This window comes from Phaenicophaeus curvirostris, chromosome 4, assembly GCF_032191515.1.
Source record: "Phaenicophaeus curvirostris isolate KB17595 chromosome 4, BPBGC_Pcur_1.0, whole genome shotgun sequence".
Classification (NCBI taxonomy): Eukaryota; Metazoa; Chordata; class Aves; order Cuculiformes; family Cuculidae; genus Phaenicophaeus; species Phaenicophaeus curvirostris.
Window position 1 is genome coordinate 45,029,033 of NC_091395.1, and position 25,694 is coordinate 45,054,726.

General features: G+C 38.0%; 2 protein-coding genes across 6 annotated transcripts in view; both read left to right on the plus strand.

Moving 5' to 3' along the window:
- Window positions 1-25,694, plus strand: part of TLR3 (toll like receptor 3) — a 165,404-nt gene that overhangs the window by 57,643 nt on the left and 82,067 nt on the right. The gene's annotated exons all lie outside the window — the stretch shown is intronic.
- On the plus strand, window positions 1,324-16,512 carry LOC138719583 (coagulation factor XI-like). 5 transcript variants are annotated; one of them, XM_069854886.1, is made up of 15 exons: window positions 1,324-1,370; window positions 1,944-2,002; window positions 4,457-4,619; window positions 5,306-5,412; window positions 6,968-7,127; window positions 7,694-7,803; window positions 9,077-9,236; window positions 9,956-10,065; window positions 10,155-10,314; window positions 10,441-10,556; window positions 11,490-11,664; window positions 12,005-12,180; window positions 12,481-12,576; window positions 14,699-14,838; window positions 16,255-16,512. In XM_069854886.1, the coding sequence occupies exons 2-15, from the start codon at window positions 1,945-1,947 to the stop codon at window positions 16,408-16,410; spliced, it is 1,887 nt and encodes a 628-aa protein (XP_069710987.1). In that variant the 5' UTR covers window positions 1,324-1,370; window position 1,944; the 3' UTR covers window positions 16,411-16,512. The 5 variants fall into 5 exon arrangements, 2 of the variants coding, with proteins under 2 accessions (XP_069710987.1, XP_069710988.1); XM_069854887.1 differs by having other exon boundaries at window positions 1,354-1,378; XR_011337239.1 differs by lacking the exons at window positions 10,155-10,314; window positions 12,005-12,180; window positions 12,481-12,576; window positions 14,699-14,838; window positions 16,255-16,512 and having other exon boundaries at window positions 11,490-11,626.

Here is a 25,694-nt window from a genome sequence, read left to right on the forward strand (position 1 = left end):
GAAAGTCAGAGCTGTACAGGCATCTTAGTCTCAAAATCCTTAATGTTACAGGAATAAACTATGAATGCATTTTGCAGTAAAACCCACTAGCACTCTTCCTTGTCACTGTTACACACTTAAAACTGAAGGGATCATGTGAAAATGAAAGTGGCTGTACTGAAAGCTTTGCAGTCCTCTCCTGCAAGCATGTCAGGGCTAAGCAACTTGATACACAGAAGAATAACAAGGCTTTGAGACAGTTCTTCCTCTGCAATGAGTATTTAGAGACCTTGCTGGCCCATAAGTTATTGAGAAGTCATTTCAATCACTAGGAACCTCAGAAGGGTCATAGCTGGGGGAAAGGTGTTGATCGAGATATTTTTTGAGGAGTATGTATCTGCCTTTCCAGCATATTCAGTCTAAAAGAAAAAAGGAAAAAGAATGAGGAGGTGAGCGAGTTGTTTCTTTAGCAATTTCACTAAGAAATCAAACAACTTTTTTTTAAAACTTGAAAGAATTGTTTTTTGTATGAAATTTATTTATTTAACTTGGCTTGTTAAAAAGATTTGTGGATATAAAAAAAGTGATGTAGATCTGCTATAAATTAAGTTTGACTTCTTGTTGTTGCATTTACATTTCATTTATCTGCAAACACTTTTTTTTTTCTTTTTAAATCTGTCTTCCGGCAAACTGAAGATGCTCTTAGTTGCATCTAACAACAATATAGAAGCATAGAAAGGGCTACAGTAACACTATTCAGAATATCTAGGTGGGATAATTTCTGCAGTGTTGAAATGGAGGAATAACAACTTGAACAGATATTACATAAAAAAAAAGCACAGAATGCATAGTTGAAGAATATAGCTGTCTCTATTTGTCAGGAGAATGCCTCAAGAAAATATTGTAATAGTAAGAAAATGTATGTGATTATTCTGTCCTCAGTTACAGTATTTTCATAATGCTGTCATTTACTTGGGTTGGAGTCAGTAGTCTTACTGATTTCTTGTGGATTCCATGCTCTGCCCCAGCTCAGGATTTACTCTTGAGATGAATCTCATTCCCTTTTTATGTAGGTTCTTGTACTGGTAGCAGATACTCTTGACTGTTCTGAACCAGGGATTTGCCTTCTATAATAAATGTCCTAAAGAGTCAAATGCTCAGCTGTTGTAAAACCTGGACATCAATTTCAGTGCAGCCTGGATGACACATGTTCTGAAAATGCTGCTCAAGGTCAGGAACAATATTGACTGAAAGAGCACGCATTCAAAGTAAATACTAAAGATAAGCTAGCATTGCAGGCACAGTAATATTTAACACAAACTGTTGACTTTTTTTTTTTTTTTGGTAGAGCATAAGCCTTATCCATTCATCCAGACCTACTCTCCTACTCTGTGTTCAGGTATGTAATCATCACAACTGATATTCATGAAAGGTTTTCATAGCAACAAGACAGTGTATGTTGATCTATTTGTGGATTGTGTTGTGTGGTTAATTTGTTTGATTCTTTCACAGTTTAAGTTGTAGCACGTGAAAAAACGGAAAGGTTTGAAATTCGTATAATGTGTACCAGCAGCAGTAAGCGCGAGTCATTTGTTTGCAAAGTTGATAATAGTATCCACTTAATTAACAGGATACAGTCAGGTTTAACAATGACATTTTGATGGAATATTGCTCCCAGTTTAAGCAAGAATAAATTCTAAATGAAGCACAAATTCTCCTAAGTCCTTATAAATTTTATTCCTTCTTGCAACTATAAAGACAAACATGTGTTGCTCTTTTATGCTGCTTTATATATGCCACAACTGTGTATCACAGCTGTAATTTGTAATTCTCAATGTTATTTTGAATTAATGGTGCAACAGTACAAGTGCAAATCAGTGATATACCTTTTGGTACTTTATAAAACTAATTATACATTCTTTATTAAACATAACCTAAACAATGATTTTGTGTTCTTTTTTTAGGATGATTTGGATTTATCAGACTTTTTATTTAATTTTCTCACTTGCTTCCGTTTACAGTGGTAAGTGAATATAAATTCCTAAGACAGGCACACTTTTCTAGAAGGGGAGAGGATTAGCATCTGTAGTCTGATCCTAAGAGACCTGTCTTGATTTTGCTGGGCTGTGCTTTGTTGAGTCTGGGTAACTCACATATCCCTTTTGCCGGACATGGAAGTTTCTGTTGGGTTTTACTGACATTGTCCTGCAGCCACTGCCATTCTGTCACCTCACCCAGCACTCACGGGACCGTGCTACGGGCAGTTTTCTCTGTTGGACTGAGTGTGATGTTCAGTGCCCCACACCCAATAGCAATGTTAACAGCTTTAGCAACAGCTTAGGAAGGGAGCCCTTTGAGGCTGGTGAGGGACTAAGGAGGCAAAGCAGTGCCCTGTGCTTCTCAGCTGAAATTGCTCTAGCCTTATTCCCCTCAGCACAAATTAGAGCTCTCTGAAGTTTGCAGTAACGTGTGCTGGCTGCTGGAGGCTCAGTCTGGGAGTGCTGGTATAAACTGACTGCTTCTTCCTGGCTGCAGAAGAGCCTCAGCCCTTTCCCAGATTCTGCTCTTGGGGTAGGAGGCAGGACTGATGGCCACCTTGCTGGAGCCCCTCAGCCCAGCCTTCTCACTATGGGAAGGCACCTGAGCTTCAGAGCCAACTTCCTGTTTTAGTTTTCTAAATAAACAAACCCTACCAACCTTGAGTCTCGTTCACATGCTGCCTCTACATGAAATTACTGATCTGAAAATCATCTGTGTAACAACCATGTATGATCATGCTTGAAATGCTATTGCAGTAAGTATGAATAACTTCAGAACCAATTGTTTTATCATAAATTATTTTTTTTACAATTCTCTTGGTGTGCTAGAAATTAGTGATTGTGTATGTTTTTAAATGTCAGCCTGTGTTAATGATTTATCTTGCTCAGTTAGCAAAAGTCAAACTACAAAAATTGCATTGCGTTTCCTTGCTCTATGCTGATAAATTATAACTAAGAGCCAACACAGGATTACACTCAGTAATGAATTACCTGTAACAATTAGGTAACTCAGCTTTTTAGCGATATCTGTTTGATAAATGTAGTACTATTTAAGGAAGTGTTTTTCATGGATTTCTGAAATATCAGCAAAACTAAAATCTTGAAACATTTCTGTACTAAATGTTCTAGAAAATTATCTAGGAAACATTTTTATAAAATTAAGATGTACAGAAGTGGTGCAGTTTTACACAGTACGTAGTTTTACAGCATAAATCAATTTTTTTGGATGTTAATTTAAACTAAAAGAAGGTAAATAATATACAAAATGTCTGATACAGCAAATGATTGCAATATTATTTCCTTTTGACTTTAGAATCTGCTTAGTGTTTTAAGTAATAGAAAATTATTTTCTCTTTATGAAAAAATTGGGTAAACAAACTCTAATGAGAATAATAAATACCAGTTTTTAAAGAAAGATCTTGAAATTATATATACCAGAAAATTTGGACGTTTATTTGGATCTTGCACATATGTCTAAGAATTCCTTACTTTGTCCTCTTTTTTTTTTGGGTAAATTATATGTTTTCCCCACGTGCAGGTGTTACAGCCCATCCCCTACCAACCTGCTCAGCCACAAAAAGCGAGGGGTAGGTTTCTTCTGGATATTTGCATGGTGAATCTGGAGAGACTGACAAATCTCCCCCAGGACAAATTCAAATCCAAATCCAACACTTATTTTGGACACAGCCCAAGTCGCAAAACAGATCTCAATCTGCAGTTTACCACAACAAGAACTCAGGTACACTCTGAGTGTCATTTCTCAAAGTTGCAAAGCAGATCTCAATCCGCACAGATCACAACCTGTACTTTGAACACAAGTCAAAGTTGCCAAACAAATCACAACAAAGCTCAGATTCGATCCAATGTACCTGAAAGTGCCAGGGAAAAGGGGAAAAAAGGTGCAGTAAAATAAAGGGAGAGAAGAAAAAAACTAATAAGGCAGAGAGAAAAAGAGGAGAAAAGTAGCAGGACAAAGCAAAAATAGTCACACAAAGGAAAAAGTGGTCCATATTGTGATGGGCACGTGCATATGTTCTTGTCAGGATCTATTTTTAGAGCAGGTCCCTGTCTGATTAGCACGTGAGGAGTGGTCTTGTGGTGCCTGCACTGTTTCTCTGTGTGGAAAGCTCTTGAATTGGTGTAAGAGCAGAAGTTCCTTTGGGAAGGTTCTTGAATTGGGGCTGCGGGCTCCAAGGCATTGGGCGTCAGGCAGGGAATGGAGGGAGGTATCCCAGAGTTTCTTATTTCTGCTGGAGAGTAAAGATGAGACTCTTGGAGGAACTGTGCTACTCAACCCCTTACCCTCTTCTCCTGCCAAAGGAATGTCTTACAAGCAAGATCAGTGATGAAGAAAAGCAATGGTTTCACCCTCTCCTAGTGAACTGTGCATGCTCCCATCTTTAATTTAATAATTTACACGTTTTGTTATTCTGTATCAGAATGTGTGACTCAGATCTATGAAAATACATACTTCCAAGGAGGAGACCTCATTACAGTTTTCACACCAAGTGCCAATTACTGTCAAGTTGTGTGTACTTACCATCCTACCTGTCTACTCTTCACCTATTTGCCAGCAGCATGGACTAAAGATCCTGCAAAAAGGTAAAATGTTTGTGTTTGTGTGTCTTTTGCTGGTCACTTGTGGTAATTTTAGGAACTTGGTAACATTTTGACAGAACACAGGCACACAGGGAAAGCTACAGGGTTACCATGGAAAAAAAGTCATATTTCTTTAAAACTGGTGATCCAAAAGAATAGTTGCTTAAATTTGAAAGACTAAATTTGGCATTAACTGATCTTTCATACTTGCATACTAACCCTTTCAAGGAAACAGAACAGACTGTGCAGTCCCTCCTCTGTGTCATGTATTTATTGCTGAAGGACAGTGTGAGCAATTTAACATCTCTGTTTATGGTTCCCTCTACTGTCCTCCACCCTCTCTCTTTTGCATATTTTTCTCATAATTGAAAACTTAGGTAGCCTGAGAAGATAAGCCTGTCCTCCCTTTCTATGCCCAGTGCATTTCTATCCCCCAGATCTTGGGCTGTGCTTCTTGTTTTAGTGAGACCTCTCAGAGCTCCCACATACATCAAGTAATGTCATCACCCACTGAACGTACCATTGCCAACAACGCAGATGTGGCTCTACCTAGTCTTTCTCCAAATTGCACTTGCTGTCTAAATTTTAATGTTGAAGTATTTTGGACAGTCCATGTTTCACATGAGAAACAATTGCAAAAGTCTCTGTTGTACTTCAAAAGCAGTGAATTGCTGCATTTTAAAACACAGGTTTTCCTGCTACTTAAAAGACAGCGGTACAGAAATGCTGCCGAAAGTGGACATGGATGGAGCTATCTCTGGGCATTCCTTAAAACAGTGTAATATCCAAATTAGTGGTAAGATATGGTTATTCACACATATGCATTTTGTGCTTTATATCATGTAGCAGATGCATTTTGAAAACAGGAATAGAATCAGGGAAGCAGTCAAGCAGAGATTTGTATGCTCTTTGCCAGATCTCTTTCAAGCACAGATACAAAATCTGCCACTGGTTTCACCCTTCAGCCCCAGCTATCCACCAGCAAGGCTCCCCAGATGAGTTATCAGGGAGATTATGCTCACATAGTTACTAATTAATTTGCTAGAAGCAGATGGGAGCACATGCTTTAACTGGTAGTTCCAGTTCTAAAGATTTATTTACTACTACAATTCCACTCCAGCAAGCTGCTCGTACACTGTGTATGACTGTGCTTTATAACTTTGTAGAGTAGATGTCCAGCAAAGCAGAAATGAATATTCACAAAGTGATCCTGCTGCTTTCATGATTCTGTGCAATAATTAATTAGCATCTTTTAGTGCATGTGTGCTATGCGTAGTCTTATTGTCATCATGCTTAATCTGTGAGTTATCAGCAGGGATATTTAAAGCCTACAAAATATGTTGTTTTAAATATGTTTTAAACTTGTACCATCATATTGATGGTACTAAAGGGAGGTCAGCTTTAAGCATTAGCATGGTATTGCAGGAGAACAGATTAAGGAAAAGCATATTTGTTAATTTCTTAACTTTGAGGCCAAATACTGTTTTATAGATGTCAGGCTAGTTCTTTATTTTTATTGGTATAGCACCTCAACATAACATGGCTACATGGGTCTTTATGCAAGTTCTCTGTTACAGCTATTGACAAATCCATTGTGCTTGCTTTTTCTTGCCACTTGCCTTTCAGAGCACTCAGGAATTTCAAAAGAACTCCCCTGCCAACTTCCTGTTGCATTTATATTTCTGAGTAGCTTTGGCCCAGCAAAATAATTTTCAGTGGGATGTTATTCTTTATATAAATTAACTAATATCATCAGAGTTGCTCTTAGTTGTCATTAAAATGAAAATCTACTTATATATGTTTAAAAACCCGCCAAGTGTCTGACTGACTCTTCTTCTGTGAAGAGACTCCACTGACTATAAGGTGAAACCCGCATCCTTCATGGGAGAAAGTTATTTCAAACCCCACAGCCACAATTTCCCCTCTGTGAGGCATAAATTAAATCTTCTGACTCAAATGGGAGATGTCTGTTTCTTATGAGGACAGAATTTACCTTTTACGCTGCTCTATAAATCTGGAAATAGAAAAGCATGTTTAGGAGTTCTTGCTTTGATTATTGTCACCATGGTCTCAGCCATAGTGGTTAGAATGTCCCTCCCATGCAGGCAGAGGCACTGTCAAAGCCTGCTGTCTTTTTTCCCCTGCCATGTGGTACTACTGTATACTTCTGATTCTGATGATAGGAATGTATGATGTGAAGCATAATGTAACTGAAGTGAGTATAGAATGTGGGATCTGGATTACAAGGGCTGTGTCATACAAACTGCTATCTTTTGGGCAGTTTGAGGGTGTGGGGTGGTGAAAAGAATAGAAACATGTTTTCAGAGGTTGGTCTCTTTTTTTTTTCACAGCTTGCAGCCTAGATGTCCACATAGGACTGGATATGGAAGGGAAAATTTATGATGTTACTATGGCTGACAGCTACCAGCAGTGTCAAAAAAGATGTACCAATGACAATCGATGTCATTTTTTCACATATGCTTCAGAAACATTTCACAATGCAAGCTTTCGGTAAATACAGGTTTGATCCCTTTCCTTGGACATTGCTGTGCTTTAGTGAATAAATCTCAGAACAATCTAAAGTGCAAAAATTTATTCAAGGAAATATTTTTTCCTTGATTTGTCATCCTTTCAATATTTATTCTAACTTACAGATATCAAAATGTCTGTAGTAAATTAGCTTTCATTTGTCCATTGGTGAGAAAGACAAACTTGATTATTATAATAATGAATAAAATAAAAATACTCTGGAGACACTGAAGTGCAAATTATACTGGTGGATGCACAGCTTTATTGCTTTGTTAAAACTTGCTCTGAAAATGCATCATCAGAGCAGACAGAGAAATCTTTTAATTTTTATCAGACCTGCTTTTGAGCTGTTAATCTCTTCAATTTTGTAAGTTAAACATTGTTTGACTAGCTCTGTTCCTCATTTAAAGACTGCTCTAGAGACTGGAGATTACTCTGGCCTATGGCCAGAACATGCACTACGGTAGGAATTTTGGGGTCAGGAAGTTGGTCTAGACCAAGGAAGATGGCCTGTTATTTTACCACTTTCTCTATTCTCTGTTACTCAGTAAAAAATGCTTCTTGAAACACACCAGTTTAGGAACTCCAACCAGCATAAAGGTGCTTGATGAGGTTGTGTCTGGATTCTCTTTAAAGCCTTGCCAGCTTTCTGAAATAGGTAACTATTTAAAAATCTCTGTTCAGTTCAATCTTAAGGGCTATGGATGACAAGGTGCAGTCTATGTCTGACATGTATAAGTGCTTCACTGCGTAAAATAATTCTAATAGAAACTTATTCTTGCAAATATTGTTAATACTCTCAGGCACAGAGGAGGTTCGGCTCTTTTTAGTTTTTCCATTTTTATCATTTGTCTTACAAAAAACAGTTGCCTACTTTGAAGATCTAAATTATTTTATTTGTATACTGTGCAGGCACTTGGAAATTTTTAATGAAGACCTGCAGCTTTCTAATACAACTGTGTTTTGTGGGTGATTTGTGATGAAAGCTGTGTCTGTGCTTGTTCTTGCAATCAAAAATCACCAACATTATAGGATTTCTCTGCTTCCTGTTCTGAACTTTCTTCTTCCTTCTGCTCAATAATATTAATGTTGTTGACCACTTAACTGCAGGGTTATTTTCATGAAGAAGAGAGAGAAAAAAAATAGTAGTTCTTTAGCTTTTCTTATTTCTTCTGCCATTAGTTTTCCTTCTTCCTTAAGCAGAACCTGAGCTTCTTTCTTGATGCTAATTGAATGACACTGAGTATTTTTCTTTCAAGAGTTTGTCCCTTCCTTTCCGGCCTTTCATTTTGTGCCTTTGTCTTTCTGACTTTGTCCTTATGAACACATGCTACTGTACATCTATAGCAATTTGTTTGCATTTCTGCTGTTTACAAATTACCTTCTTTGAGGTCATTGAATACTGAACAATCACAGAACATGATCATTGAGATCATGGGTTGGCTTCCCCAAGCCTCTAAAATCCACATTCGTACTTTAAATCTAATTTTCTTTAGAAACTATCCATTCTCCTGAACTCCTTAATATGGGCCTTACCCACTAATAGTAAGAGTTAGTTGACTTTTATTTTCTAGTCCCCTGATATTTTTTCCAGTTCTTATTCTGTAATCATTGTCTGTTATCGTTGTCCTTTCATGCTTATGTTTTTCGAAAATCTTGTCAAAACACCATCCCTATTAAATTAGCAAATCTATGTTCTAACATGTCGTTTCTTTTATCTCTGTTCAGTGGCCCTCTTCACGAGTTTATGCATTCAAAGATGAACTTGAGAAGTAATTTTTGTTTAAAATGTGGTATTATCTTTCCAGTTTATAAGTCACAGAGGAAGGAGAGTCTGAATAAGGATAGAAATGAATAATCTGTAAACCTTAATATTCTGATAACATCATAAAATAATTGGAATTTTGATATTTTGTTCTTGTTTTGTATAGATTGTCAAACAGACATTTTTGAAGATCAGGAATTTTCAGGAATGAACATTACAAGTTTTTTCACTCCTGATACCTCTGTCTGCCAAACTATTTGTACATATTTTCCAAAGTGCTTGTTCTTTACATTCTTTACCAGGGAATGGCGAATAGCATCCCAAAGGTGAATATGACAAACAAGTTTAATTCCTTAAGTAAATGTGTTTATTTAAAATAAAACCAAACAAATGACAAACCAGTCAGTCTTTTTTTTGTTTTAACCATTATTTTATTATACTTCTGGAAATTTTTGCTAGCATGTTATTTTCAATAATGCAGAGCTTCTAATGTTTTGTGTTCTTAAGTTTATAATTTCCTGGGGGCATTTAATCTGTTCTCCTGTGTGTACGGGGGGGTTTTGTTGCATCTGCTTGTCTATTAGTAATCTGAAAAGACTTAGACGTGTCAAAGAGAGAGTCATCTTGTAGGTTGCTTTGATGACTTAAAGGTGAATTGTATGAAATTGTCAAAAGAGGCATCTAATTTGCTAGCACTATTAAGTTATTTACTTTAAAAATGTTTCAATAAAGTTGACAGGTTTAAAAATATTCCTACTGAGATTCCTTCTTTCATATGTAGTAGTGAGAATAGTTAAAAATCTGTATTCCTCCCAAAATGGAAGAATAACATTTCAAAGGAATTTCGTGAAGAAGCAAAACTGAGATTGCATGTATCATCTAAAGTCACCCCTTCCATGTATGAAGTCCAACACAAAATCCTCTGAGACTAACCCTTTAGCTCTACCCCCCACCCCCATTTAAGAGCATTTCCTTATTAGCACCTAAAAAAAAAAATTTAGAATGTGAGAACAGATTTAGTTACTGTAAAAAATTTTCATTTTAGAAATCTTTGCCTTCTGAAGACATCAACAAATGGGATACCAGAGGCACTTATATCACAAGAGAACGCTGTGTCAGGTTTTGGTCTGCTAAATTGCAGAAGATCCTTTCCTGGTAAATAGTAATTTACAATAAAAAATTCTTAGTTTGAATTAAATAGATTAATAGGCTTTCTGATGCTTGAAATGCACTCATTCTTACAGTCTGCAATTCTCGCACTTACACGAATATGAATTTTTTGGGAGATGAACTCAATGTCACTTACACTAAAGGACACAGAGCCTGTCAGCAGGTTTGCACAGATGTGATCCGCTGCCAATTTTTTACCTACTTTCCCCTCCAGGATTCATGCAATGAGGAAGGGTGAGATATATTTTTTTAAAATATTTAATGACTGCTGAAATAATCATTTTTCAGACTTGGGGTGAGGCTAACATATGTGTTCTGCATGAAAATACAAACTGAATATTTGCATTAATTCACTGGCAGCAAGTGTGAGTGCCACCTAAGAATGTCCTCGACTGGATCTCCAGTGAAAATCGTACATGGACCAGGACAAATCTCTGGATACTCACTAAGATTATGTAAAAAAAAAGCCAGTACTGGTAAGTAAAACCTATTTCATGAAAAAGAGGCAGTGCTCAACTGATTTCAGTACAGGAAGCCAAAACCTTTGTTTTGTTTTGTTTTGTTTTGTTTTGGTTGCATTGTCCCAACAAGATTCCCTGTGAAGTTAAAGAGTTTTGGAAAAGTGAAGTTGGCCAGGTCCACAAATTGTAAACACCAGTGGTAGCACTATGAGCTTGATTTTAATAGACTTTATGATAATACATATCAAAGGGATATGAAAGGTCCAGGGAGGTTATCCTCCCTCTGTACTCGGCACTGGTGAGACCGCTCCTCGAATACTGTGTTGAGTTCTGGGCCCCTCACCACAAGAAGGATGTTGAGGCTCTGGAGCGAGTCCAGAGAAGAGCAACAAAGCTGGTGAAGGGGCTGGAGAACAGGCCTTATGAGGAACGGCTGAGAGAGCTGGGGTTGTTTAGCCTGGAGAAGAGGAGGCTGAGGGGAGACCTCATTGCTGTCTACAACTACCTGAAAGGAGGTTGTAGGGAGGAGGGAGCTGGCCTCTTCTTCCAAGTGACAGGGGACAGGACAAGAGGGAATGGCCTCAAGCTCTGCCAGGGGAGATTTAGGCTGGATGTTAGGAAAAAATTTTTCACAGAAAGGGTCATTGGGCACTGGCAGAGGCTGCCCAGGGAGGTGGTTGAGTCACCTTCCCTGGAGGTGTTTAAGGCACGGGTGGACGAGGTGCTGAGGGACATGGTTTAGTGTTTGATAGGAACGGTTGGACTCGATGATCCGGTGGGTCTCTTCAAACCTGGTTACTCTGTGATTCTGTGATTCTGTGAATGTACCATGTATCACCTTGTTTGCAATAGATCAGTCCCTATTCAGGGGTCTGCGCTAGTCTCGTCTTCATTTTTCATTGTTTAGTGCAAATTATCTTTAAGCACAGTTTTGAATAATTTCTGTAGTGTGTATGCAGCATTCTGCAACAACTATTAGAGTCGTTGGAGGGATGGACTCTTCCCCTGGTGAATGGCCATGGCAAGTCAGCTTGCACATGAAGCGGTCTCGTCACAGACACCTCTGTGGAGGCTCTATCATCAGCAACCAGTGGATTCTTACGGCTGCACACTGTATCATGAGGTGAGGCCTAAACATAAAAAGCTTCATCTAGTGTGTGAGATAAGTTGAGATCCAACTTTCAGAAAAATAAAAATGAGATCTAGACTAAAATAAGCTGATTTAATGTAGACAAAAGGTGGACTTCTAGGGTAGACAATTCATATTCATAATGTAACTCCATACTTTGTCCCTTGTAGCACAGTATTGTTTTAAGTTTTGAGAGTGTGAAAATAAAAAATAGTAAGAATGACCCAGTCCTATTCATTGTACACTAACGAGTAATGGAAAATACTGGTATCTGTGCATGAATTCTAAATTAGTGCAAAACTTTTGCCACAGATTATTTGTCTTTTTCCCTCAGTCCTGTGAATCCCAACATTTGGCGTGTTTATTCTGGTATTTTAAAACAGTCAGAAATAAATGAGGACACACCCTTCTTCAAAGTGGAAGAGATTATTGTTCATCCTCAGTATAAACACGACCGGACTGGATATGACATTGCATTAATGAAACTTGATAAACCTATGAATTTTACTGGTATGTATTTCAGAGGAATTCTGAAAATGTGCAGGATGACACGGGGCTGGTATTGGTATGGCAGTGCATGACACCTGGGCTGACTTCCTTTAACGTACAGTTACTGGGGTTTGAGGAGGATCTCATTCTGTTGGCTTTGAAAAGATAATGGGTGTTATTCATTTCTGTGACTGGAACAATATATAGCGTAAGGGACAAAGCATAACATGGAGGCTGTCATCAGGGTTATGTAGGTGCCACAAAACCTTGTTGTTGCGGTTCTCTCTGCTGGTCAAACTAATATTTTTAATCATATTTTAGATCTTCAACTACCTATTTGCCTGCCAGCAAAAGAAGATGCTAATACACTTTATACTGACTGTTGGGTAACTGGATGGGGTTACAGAAAAGAAAAAGGTACTGAAAAATACTTAAAGAGTGAGTTCTTGTATTCGCAAAATTCACATTGTTAAAAAAACAACATCTCCCACAAAAAAAAACCAAACCAAAAACACATATCCCACCAGAAGAACCCTTTTGAGCCTTGAAAAAAGGAATTGTGATCACAGGCTACACAAAGTACATGCAGTTGCTCACATATTTGGTTAAATGAATTCACATCAATCATCTGAGTCAACAGACATGAATATAACAGTTCCTATACGTTGATAGTCTACATTGATTCTTTACACTGTAAAGCTTTTCTGATGCAGGTAGTCAAATCCTGCAAGTTACCTAATTTCACATCACCTTGTGTGCTCTCAGATAGACTTCTAGTTATGAGGTAATACATTATATTGAGATGAATTACTGTAAATAGTGAGGCTGTAGATTACCTGCTCCAGATCTTATTAATATATCCTTTAGTACAAATTTGTGGTGTAATCTTTCTATTTACATATGCTGAGCATTTTGGGGAGTTCATAAGTGAGTTAAGTCCAGTGACTTACTGCATCTCGCCTGCCATGGCTGTGTAGGAAGAGAGAGGGCAAGAATATCTTGACTGAGGAGATTTAAGGATAGTAGGTACAACAAGACCTTTTGATTTCAGCTCCTTACTCATGTACAGGGAAAAGGTATTATTATTACTTTCTTATTTTTACTAAGGAACGTTCATTTGCAGGTTAAACCAAATACAGAAAATTTCCAAACCAAAGAAGTTGCAAAAAGACGGTCTGAGGTCATGATCTTACCATGTGATTCTGATGTCAGTTATTCCTGTAGTAGCTGTATAACTTTTTTGATTTCATTTGTCATTTTCCTGCTTTACATTGACATGCATTTGATTAGAGTCAGGCCATATTTTTTTTGTTGTGTGTTTCTTTTTAAAAAGAAAATTCTATTATGCTCTTGGCTACTATTAGTACTCTCTGGCCAGCAGTTTAATGAAATTAATTAGAATCTAATTCTATTAAGATATCATAAAACATATAGGAAACATGTAAAAAATTATCACTAAATATCTCCACATTCCAATAAAAATTGGAACAGATCCTGACAAAGATTTATACTTTTTTTTTTTCAGTAATTTGAAATCTGTAAGGATACAATCTTAAATAGATCCTGCACAGCCCTCAAATACATCTCTTTAGATTCTGGCTTAATGTACTGGTAAACCCCAGTGTATATCTGGAATACACACTGCTTTTTGTGTTTCCAGCAGAAAAAAGCCAACAAACCTATCACTGAACTGAGGGATTTTGAATTACAGTCTGCACATAATCCATGCTTTTTTTTTAATGTGATAATATTCATAGGACTTCAGAAAGTAGATATTGAAGTATGTTGCTTTTATGATTCTGAAGGTAGATTATAAACAGTGCTGGTGACTTTTGTGTTTTGATAGTAGATGAGATTCGAGCTTTTTTGATTTTATATGGAGGTAGGCCAAGTAGCTGTTAATTATCTAAGTCTGAGTTTACATTTACTTATTAATATGTGTAATTTCCATGTATTTACATATATATGTATTTTTATACACATAACTCCCTTTACTTAAACAAGGTCTTTTCCTTTATACACTTTCCTATCTAGAGTTCAATGTGAAATCTAATAAATTTAGGCAGATATTTATGGGCTAATTTCTTCTGTTAATTTTTAAGAAGAGGCAGCTCTCCAATACTCTTATTTAACCCCTGAGAACGACTTGGGCTTGGAGCAGTACAGGGTTGCCAGTTGAGAGTTCCAATCCTATCATTATGCATTACTAAGAAATCTATGTTAATAATACAGAGAAATGCCTTCAGCAGGAGGACTGGTTACAAGGGCCAATGTCCTGAGAGCTGTACTTATATGAGGATTCATTGCAAATCACAATGGAGTTTTGAAGCTCTTCCAGTCATGAGACATAAAATGTCATTATAAAAACATTCAAACTAATAGACAACCACAAAAAAAAAGAAAAGACGGTGTCATGAACATATAGAAGCTGTGGCCTCCATCTTTTTAATACCAAGATATGGGGATTTCTAGAGTTTAATTTTAACTTATTTTTCTGTTAGGTGTAAATGTTTCTCTGTTCATGCTGCCTATTACACAGGTCGAGTAGAAGACATTCTTCAGAAGACTACTGTTCCTCTGATGTCAAAAGAGGAATGCCAGGCAAGATACCGGAAACGCAGAATAGGTGATAAAGTGATCTGTGCTGGCTATGATGAAGGTGGAAGAGATGCTTGTAAGGTAATGAAAATGAGCAGTATGTACTCGTATTTTCCAACCCTGTGTTCAAATATGAAATACTACAATTATTTTTATTTGCCTTTATCTGTTCATTAACTTGTCACTTTTGCATGTCAAAAGCACTGAAAATTAACATATGTTCAAAAAATTTCTGATGTGGTGTTGAAATCATTACAGATAGATTCCATAGATAAGAAACTCTGAGTATGTGTATCTCATCCATTTAGGGAACAAAAGAGTATTCTTTCAGAGTATCAGAAATCCAAAGAGAGCAAGTATAATGTCTCTAAGTGTTTCTCCAATAAAAGTGGATTTCCTATGTGATGTTTTTATTTCTTGACATGAACTACAGTATATGAAAGCTTATTTTAAAGTTTTCACCATCAACAAACCAGAAGGGACAGTGCTAGCAATGCTATTAAAATGCACAGGAGATGGAAAGATAAAGACAACTTGAGCAGACTGATCTGTTCATTATTAGAACAGAAAATGTCACAACAGCGTGAATACAGTGAGTCAAATTCTCTGCTCGAGTGTAAACTTATGCACTCACATTGATTTAAATATTCTGAGTTGACTTACGCAAGAAGAAAAGAGTCTGATTAGTTAAGATTAATTTCTATACCAAATACAGTATGTTTACTTTAAGCATTTAACAGTTAACATATTTATGTTCAACTGTTGCTGTTGCTGTGATTGATATTAAGTAATTAGTAATAAAAATACTTGGAGCTGGGAATTATTTTTTCCTCTGTTCCAGTTAAGCTTTCTTTATCTGCTACAGTGTATCAGAACATGGAGATGCTGTTTTATAAAAATAGCACACATGGTACTGCCTCAACAACTCATAACAGCTACACTAAAGAACCTTATGTTCAGAAAGATCAGTTAGGAATAAAAAAAGAAAACAGAGGGGTGTTTTGTCCTCAGAGAGACAAAGTCACTCAAACAAGATAAGCTATGTAGACTGAGGTTCGTGTACCAAAACCAAGGTCATAAGAGAAAACATTGCCCAATTTACCATTTTTCTCACTTAAACATGTAGTTTTCATTGGGTTTTAAAGAAGTGTATGTAGATAATTTTTAAAAAAAAACAGACATACCAAACAAAAAATGAACAAACCTCAACACAATAGTTTTGAACCTTAATGGGAAGGCGAAATGTTTTGCAAAGACTGGATAATATTTAGAAGTCAATTTGCTAGAAAAGCAGAAAACATACTTCAGTAATTTACTGAAAAACAGGAACCTTGCTTCAGTACACTGTTAACTAGCCCTAAGCAAAAGTAATGGTAATCTAGGCAGTTATACTGGTCTTAACACTGAATGATGCTGATTGTAATCAAGGCTTTCTTTGAGAGAGACATACTGACAAGAGCTATTCCCTGCATGCTCTGTCTTTCCTCTGTGACACAGGGAGATTCAGGAGGGCCACTGTCATGCATGCACGAGGAGGTGTGGTATCTGGTGGGCATCACCAGCTGGGGTGAAGGGTGTGCCCGCCCCAGGCAGCCGGGTGTCTACACAAAAGTTGCTGAGTATTCAGACTGGATTCTAGAAAAAACTACGTGACGTGAGAGTTACCTGCTGTCTCAAAGTGATGTCATGGACTAATAAACCTAGGAGTGATCTGATGGAGTGTATTAAGGTTTTTTTTAAAAATGATATTTCTTATTAGCCAGCAATGTAAAAGACATGATTAAAAAAGAAGAGCAGGAATGAATGAAATTTGCCATTACTAAATAAAAAGCAGTAATAAAATCAATCTGTGTGGTCACTGATTTGGCAGAAAAAAAAGAATATGTGAACCATTTCTTTCTTCTGTCCTTGCTAGCATAAACTGGGAGTGGCTGGGATTGGAGGGCGTGTATACATCTGAGAAATGAGAACTGCTCCTGACTTCTGATATTTGGACGCAGTAACGGAGATATCCCTGCCTTGTCTGAACTTGGTTGAACCAACAAGTTACAAATTTACTACAAAACTTGGGGAAGGCAAACTGAGGCAGGGAGAGGTCCTACATTTCTATCAACCTTGTTTCATTAGGATATTAGCCAAAAAAGTGGCAGAACTAACGAATAAAAACCCAAACCCAGGGCCTTGGCAAGCCCTTGAGTAAACATTTTTCCAGTATGGTAAGTACTGTCTTTCATGTACATTATTGTAATTTCTGTATAGAATTTTGCAATAAGAATTGTAATGTGGCTGTATTTCCCTTGAAGAAAAATAGCCAGAAAGTCAAGTAGAGAATCATCCCCTTTAGAGACATCACATGTCATGGATCTTTAGAACAATATATTTTTATTTTCGTAATCCTTAGCTTCGCTTGAATAAAGAAACAGCTTTCTCTTCCTTTTTCTTCTTTCTTCCTAGTTTATGTTAGGTAGCAAATATGCTTTGTGGCCGAAATTAACACTAGTGTGAGAAATAGCAGTCAAAAATGTATTATTTGCCCATAGTAAGAGGCAATATTTCACACTGAACCAGAAATGAAGGCACAGGCTGAACTTCACAATCTTGTTTCCTAATCATCTAAATTACTTTAAGTGCTGAAAATGTGTTCTAGAGCTCTACTCATAACTGCCACATGCCCATACCGGGTATGTTGTGGAGGTAAATGGCAGGAGTGGCTTTACAAGGTTGGTAAGATTAGAAATGAAGCATCAAATTTATGGAAGAAAACAATCAAGCTGCTGAAAATTAAATCTGTGTTTAAAATTTTATACTTTATTTGCAGCTAATACTCAGGAAAAATGTCCTTCCAGAACTACAAGGTTACAAAGAGTTGTATCTGTGCCTAAGTGTTCAGAGTCCCTGGGGTTGGAGTACTTCTTGAGGTGTGCTGTGCTAAGCTGACCCCAGTAAATGCACCTGAAATTCCAAAGCTGTATTTAAAAGCTGAGAGTGTTTGTTTTTTTTTTTTGCTTTTTGTTAGTTTGTTTGTTTAAAGAAACAAAATTTAAAGCAGGGATGAGAACGGTCCAAGTGGAACAGGAAGGGGTAGAGAATGGTGGTGTTGCAGGCTCGTCTCAGGAAAGAAGGGTGGTGCCTGCCCTATGCCTCACAATGGGCTCCAGGGGACAAGGACTTGCATCGCTTTTAGCGTAGGGTGCTGATGTTCTCCTGCTTTGGGAATCCTCATGCTGTCTGTAAAGGTTCAGAGAGCCAACAGGCCAAGTCTGGCATGCTGTGGAGGGACTGAGTAAGTGGGGAGAGGGAAGGTATAAGACTCTGCTGAGACTTTTTGCCAACACTGCAGAGGCAGCATAGCAGATAAAAAAGTGGGGGCTGGTGTCATTTTCATGCTCTGTTTAATCCAGAACTGATTTATAGTATCAGCAAACCTGAGACATTCTGCTACAAATCTAGAGACTTAAATAAGGGACTGAGAAAGAGTAGGAAAAAATAGAAAGAACAGCAAAAAAAAGAGACTCCTGGCATTCAAATTTGATTCTGATCTCATGGGGAAGAAATGAAGACAGCTGGGAAATTGCTGCTGAAGAATAAAGAAATTGCTTCAGTTTGAAAGCAGGCTGAAACTCTCTAAAGAAGAATCATCAGAAGACCATCTGAAATACCCACTGCCAGTACTCAAGCTGTGTATTTGCTAAAGAGCATATGCAATGTTGCACTGATAACCTTTAGTGCTTTCTCATCAGCTTCTTTTTCAAATGCACACAGAATGCATGTTCTCTCCTCCCCCCGCACCCCCCCCGCCCCTCCCTATGTGTGCATGTTTTGTTTAGTTTTCTGCTATGAGACTCTCTGGGTTGTGGCTCCTGGACTAATGAAGAGGGGTGGCAGCTCAACAGTGCTCTGCAGACCTCTGCTTCACATTCTGTTTCTCAGTGGTGTGCCCCGTGACAGCAATATTGCAAAGGAAACTTAGCTGTTCCTGTGGAAAGGATAAGGAGTGTCAGCAACAGCATATATGTTTCACGAGTAGCAGTTGACCAGACAAAATATCTTATTCACTTTATTTGCACTTAGAGCAGGGATTTTTCAGTGAAATTTTGTGTTAGTTATCCATTCATCCGCAACAAATTTCTGATAGCTAAAAGTGAGTAACAGAACTAGATATTATGCAGGAATTCCTGGTAGCTATGCAAAGTCCTTATGTTTTCATTTAAGAACAACTGCATAAGGCATTCCACGGAGGGAATATCTGACCTTTCTGTGGATTTATATACCAGCATAATATGTAATTCATTGGGACCTTCAGACTCACAGATAGCAATGCATTGGTGTTATTGTTACATTGCTTAGGCTTTCTGGTATCAGTAGGTACCTTGCACTGAATGAGAGGGAGTTTATGATGTTTAGTTTTTCTCCCTTCTTCTCTGCGTCCCTGGGGGAAAAAAAAATAAAATCAAAAATTAACAACTACAAGACCTATCTCAATCTCATTAAAGAAAAGCCTGATCTTATAGTTCAAATCTGCTTGTTTATGTTGGTACAGAACGTAAACACAAGTTCTTTAGTTGTTATTTTGAGTAATGGCAGGTGTCTCTAGTGGTGTCTTATATTCAGCTCTTTAATTACATTGAAATTAATGATGTTCATAATCTTACTTACACTAGAGAGGCAGAAATATTTCAAGGGGCAAGAACCACTGTTGATGTATTGAATGGCAACATTAGTTTGTCCCAATGTTTTGTACAAATGAGGTCCCTGATCCTAGAAATTTATAGTCTCATTCAGGCACAGATTAAACACTTTATATGTGTTGTGATAGTGTGGAGAGCAATTATTTTGTCTTGAAGTAAAGCATACTGTGGTGCTGCTCAAGTGGACTCTTTAGCTTGTAATAGCCTTCTCTGTAGTAATTTTAATGGAATAGTAAATCAAACAAAACCAGCTTCCCATTAAAACGGCTTTGCATCGAGTTTCCTGTCACTGCTTATGCTTTGCCTAATGTCTGAGGCTGAAGTACTTCTTCTTGAAAGTGACCTGAGCTGGGAGTAAAAAGACATGAAACCTCTCATTTTTTCTTCCCAGGAGAAGTAAAAATTCTTTCAGTGAAGATGTACAGAGATCAAGTAGTATGTCCATGGCGAAGGGAATAATTTGGTATTGGTTTTTAGCATAACTTTTATTTGTTCTGTGAAAAATAGTTATTCTGCTGTGATGAAAAATGCATCTCAGATGCTGAAAAGTAAGAAACTGGAAAATCATTCACAGTGGTGGTCTTCATAGTAGGAGAACTTACTCAGTTCAATTAAAACATAGATTCTTATTCTCTGCCTAATTTCCAGTACATATGGAAGAATTTTGGAAAATTATTGCTAACTCATTTTGTTTATGAAATACTTGCATTATGATATATTAAAAATTCATTTCCACTTCAAATAAAAGGCAACACTATTTTGCCTCTTTGAACAATAATAGCAGATATGAACTATTGCATATTAGTAGTCAAACATTTCCTGGAATAGCAAATTAATTGTTTTTCCTGTGATCTTGCGGTTGTAAATAATTTTATAGTTATTTATAGATGCATTAGATTTACTGTGGAGTGTTGTATGTTACAAGAGTTTTTTCATGCGTATTATGCAGTGGAGATGTAAAACAGTTGTTTTGCATCTTCTTAGTGTTTCTTATTTTTCATAGGATCAGAGAAAAGAGATCTAAAGAAAGTCCTTTAACTAGTGTACCATCCTGCCATCATGCACTAGCAAGAATCCCTTTGTCACTCATGACTAAAGTTTCTCTAGCCTCTAGCAACAGAGGTTCTACAGTCACCTTGCACAAGGTTTTCCAGTGCTCAATCTTTACCACTAGAAAGTTCTTCCTTGTCACTGAATGAAATAACCTTTCTTGCAGTTTAATTATAGTACTTCTTGTGCTACCTGCCATAGAAGTGGAAAATGGGGAGAGGAGATGTGGGGGTTTTGTTGTTTCTGGGTTTTTTTTGTAGGCAACCTTCATGTATTTGATACTCTTTTCACATCAAAGTGTGGTGTTACTTAATGTTGAGCCATTTCCCACATTTTTGTTAGCTGATTTGTTTGTAAAGACAAGGAAGAAGGGATGATGACACTGAAAGAAGAAGACTGTATGCACAGGGCATGCAAGAAGAGATTAAAAGGTGCTGATAGTAACTAAAGCTGAAGTGAAGTTATTGAGAGAAGAGTTGGAACAAATAAAATATCAGTCAATGCAAGTTGAAGAAAGACCAGCCCAAACAGTAGGTAATCATCTGGGCACCTGGAACTAAAAATATTGTGGAGCACCTAGGCATCCCTGCCAGATCCATGCAGCCATACACCAGGACTTGAAGATTAATGAGGTATGGTGTAGAAATGGACTTCTTAGCTCTTTGTATGTTAGAAGGGTGTAGAGTTGTCTGAAGTGCATTGCTGTCCTAATATGACTGTGCTGCACTAAGACTTGGGCTTATTGTCACACATCTTTCCTATGATTCATTGCTCTACATGGATGTGACAGCCTGAATTGTCAGCTTTATTTCTGTACTTTCAGTCCTTTTCCACTGATTTTTCTGTCTGGTAGATTTTGTCTCCCTATTACCTCTTTGCTCATTTTTGTCCTCAAGCGTCATGTACAGTGAAGTAAAGAATGATATGATTTTAATTTCCATAGGAGACCTGGAGAAATTGCTATTCTGAGGTGTTAATGGTTGATGAAGCCTTCCTGAGGTTTATTCCATTTCATGTCCCTAGTTACAGCATCACTTTTCCAGTCGACGCTGTTAGCTAATTGCTGCTTATGGAAAGGTTGTTCTTATGGAAAACCGTCCATAGCATTCCTGAACCCTTTATATTTTCCTTGCCCTGTGTATGGTTCACCATTTAAGAACTTCAAGCGTGAATATTTTGGTTTTGAGCTCATGCTCAACACATTGAGTAGGGAACAAGATGCACTCAACAGATCACCCAGTGTGACTGGGGAAGCAGGGAGGAGCAGTTACCTCCCATAGGGGACAGGGGGAAGGGGCAGAACAGGGAAGACAGAGGTATGTCAGTTTAGAGTTCCTTCTGTTTTCTGGACTTCCGGAGATTTTGTTGTTTTGACAGATGACTTGATGCCGTAATCTTCACTGAATGCAGCTAATTTTCTGAACTCTCTTGTTAGAAAAGCAGTTAATAAAGCATTTAAATTATTCATATTGGATTGAGTTTACATAGTCAAAAACTTTGGAATTCAAAGCATCCAAGACTTCAAGATGAGTAGAATTGGCTGGTGGGAGCACTGAAATAACTGTAAACATGAAAAAGAAATGGAGTAAAGAGGTTTTCTATTTCTTGCCAGTAAAGGTACTCTGATTATCTACGGAAAGGCTTGTATGGCTTTCAGTAAGCCTCTCATTTCTTCACTGCATGTTCAGCTAAAATTTCAGGAAAGCGTTCTCATGTATTCTAAAATTACATTCAACAGCTTTGTCACTAGGTGGCACTTTCGTTCTAGTTTGTCTTGCATTTAACAGCTATGGAGAGAAAATTAAGTTCTTGTAACTGATTAAAGTAAGCACCTTTAGTAGATCTTAAAAGGATGTTTTCATGCCTATAGCTGTTAAATAATAGTAAATAGTTAAAATAGCATCTTAGTTCACAGAACTCTGACAGCCCAAATAGAGTGGATATGTTTAACTCCAATTTTCTGTAAGGCGCAGGGACATTAAGAGACCGTAGGACATGAAGGCCAAAGCCCCATAGTATTTCACATTTTAATAAGTAGGCATCAAAACCTTTAAAAGCCACAGTCAAGGCGTCAAACATGTCTGCTCACAGTGGGAGGCTTGGCTCAAGGTCAATTTGGGCACAGTGCAGTTGTGCAGTTGTCGCTGAATCAGGGAGCTGGGGGAGGTAGAGCTGGGGGGAGGTAGAGCTGGGGGGAACCTCAGCTTGGGGAGCTTTGTGTGAGCCTGGCTCTTGAACACTATTGCACATTATAATCTTAAAGCAAACTTAGGCTGTACTTTGGCAATAGATGACTGATTCTTACCACTAAAAATATACCTGGCTGTTAAAAATTCCTTTGGCAGATTTTCAGGTCTGGAAAAATCTATGGTGAGATTATCTGAAATGGATAAATTGCTCAGGATTGGGAAGAAATGAAAAACTGAGTTGTTCGTCTCCAACATATGCTCTGGACACAACCACACAGAATTATGTCCCAAGTCCTACAGGTTCTCAAGAAGCAGAATGGTAAATAATATCTTCCTATTCTACTGCAACTCTGTCATTTCAAAGTGGTCATTTGTCTTAACAAAACTTGCACCAGTCAGGCAGGAGAAGAGAGTTTAGATTAGTAACAGCCAACATGCCTTCACTAAGAGAAAAATTTGGTGGCCTTCTACAATGGAGCTATAGAATTAGTGGGTAAGGGAAGAGGAACTAACATCATCTTCCTTGACTGCATCAAAAGAAGTGTGACCAGTATGTCATGGGATGTGATTCAGCCCCTCTACTCTGCTCTCATGAGACATCATCTGGAGTACTGCATTCAGTTTTGGAGTCTTTAGCAAAGTTCCAACCCACCTGACAGGGACAGGGACGCTTGCCACTAAACCAGGTTGCTTAAAGTTCTGTCCAATAAAGCCTTGAACACTTTCAGAGATGGGGCACTTATGACTTCTCTGGGCAACCTGTTCCAGTGCCTCACCACCCAGATAGCCAAGAATTTTTTCCTTGTTTTTAATCTAAATCTACCTTCTTTCAGTTTAAAACCATTACCCCTTTTCCTACCACTACATGCCCTTGTAAAAGGTCCTTCTCTATCTTATAGACTCCCTACTGTAATGCTGCTATATGGTTTCCCCAGAGCCTTGTCTTCTCGATGCTGAACAACTCCAAATCTCTTAGCCTGTCTTCATAGGGGAGGTGTTCCATTGCTCTGGTCATCTTCATGGCTGCACTCTGGACCTGCTCCAACATGTCCATATCTTTCCTGTGCTGAGGGTTCCAGAGATGGATGCAGTACTCCAGATGAGGTCTCATGAGAGTAGTGTGGAGGGAGACATGCTGGCCATGCTTCTTTTGATGCAGCCCAGGACGCAGTTTTCCTTCTGGGCTGTGAGTGCTCATTGTCAGCTCATGTCCACCTTTTCATCCACCAGTATCTCCAAGTCCTTCTTGACAGGGCTGCTCACAATTCCTTCAAGTCCTGTCTGTACTGATACTGGGAATTGCCCCGACCCAGATGCAGGACCTTGCACTTGGTCTTGTTGTACTTCATGAAGTTTGCATGGGCCCACCTCTTGAGCTCATGCAGGTCCCTCTGGGTGGCATCCCTCCCCTCCAACGTGTCAACTGCACCACACAGCTTTGTGCTGTTGGCAAACTTGCTGAAGGTGCACTGAATCCAACTGTTGATGTCATTGACAAAGAACAGTGCCAGCCCCAGTATCAAGCCCTGAGGAATGTCACTTTTCACTGGTCTCCACTTGGACATCAAACAGTTGACCACAACTCTGAGTGCAACCATCCAGCCAAATCTTTATTTATTAAGTGATCCATCTGTCAAAACCATGCCTCTCCAATTTAGAGACAAGAATGTTGTATGGGATAGTGTTAAATGCTTTGCACGTGTCCAGGTAGAATCAGTAAGGAAGAATCAGGGAAAAAGTGGAAAAACATCTCAGAGTGGTACCAGAACTTCAGTGTAGAGTATTTCTGTCCATTGATTGGAAAAAAAGAAATCTGCTCCTTTTGCAACTCTTTCTTCTGAGCTTTTATATTACTCTGCGTAATACAATGGAAACTCATCTCAGTTAGCTTCCAGGCATTACCTAATGAAAAAACGTTGGTAAAATAAATAACTTGTATCCTCATAAATACTGTTGATATTGACATATGAACATTTTTGCAGTCTATCAGTATTATTTTTAAATTTTCTACAGAATGTGCTGTATTTGATATTCCTACTAGAGCTGCAGCTGCTAGATAAATAGGACTGGGTAGGAAGGTCACCTTTATATGTCGAAAGCACATTTCTGTCTCTTGTGGTTGCAGGGAAAGACACTGAAAAACATGACCTATGGCCATCCTAGAGGCTTACAAGCTACCATTAGTACTTGTAAGCAGTTTTTCTGAACAAAAATCCTCCTGATATTAAAGCTTTTTTCATTATTTTCAGAGATCTGACTCACAGCTGTCATGTGTGTGGCACTGACAATACTATGTAAACCTTCAGACAAGATGAAGGGTAAACCTCTTGAGCTAAAAATGCAGGCCATATGTTCCACCAGAACTTAAATTCAGCAAAATCTGACCTGAGGTTCTTGCATATCCTTTTATCTATAGCACTGGCTTTTGTAAACTATTTAAGTCACTGACCTTGGTTCCTCAAAGGTTAACATGCACTGCTGAAATACTCCAGACCTGAGAGGGGCCTCAGTAGACAGACCACAGATGATATACCAGGATTTTCTTCCCTATACCAGCATTACTTCCTTATTCCAGAAGTGAATATTTTCTTTCAACAGTACCCAGATCTATAGATATAGATGAAATACCCTGGGAGAATCACACTTGGAAAATAGATGAGTAGAGTAATCTTGCAATTAAAACTGGGATTTGAAAGAGCTAATTATTTGAGGCATGTCATTTTTCCATTCTTTGCTTCAAGACTGCCTTTCTAAAGTTCTTTGCTCTGGCCTGACTGGGGGAGGACTCTAAAGGAAATAATAGTACTACTAATAGCAGTAGTAGTAATAATCATCATCATCATCATCATCTACTATAATTTCTAAATGATAAAACTGTTTTCAACTGCGATTATTGTGCTTTGATAGATGGAGAGAATCCCTGTTGTTGTGTTTAACAGGTGCACTTACAACACTGTGATGACCATCTACATTAGTTTAGGGCAGACAAGATTAAAGAGAGAAAACTCAT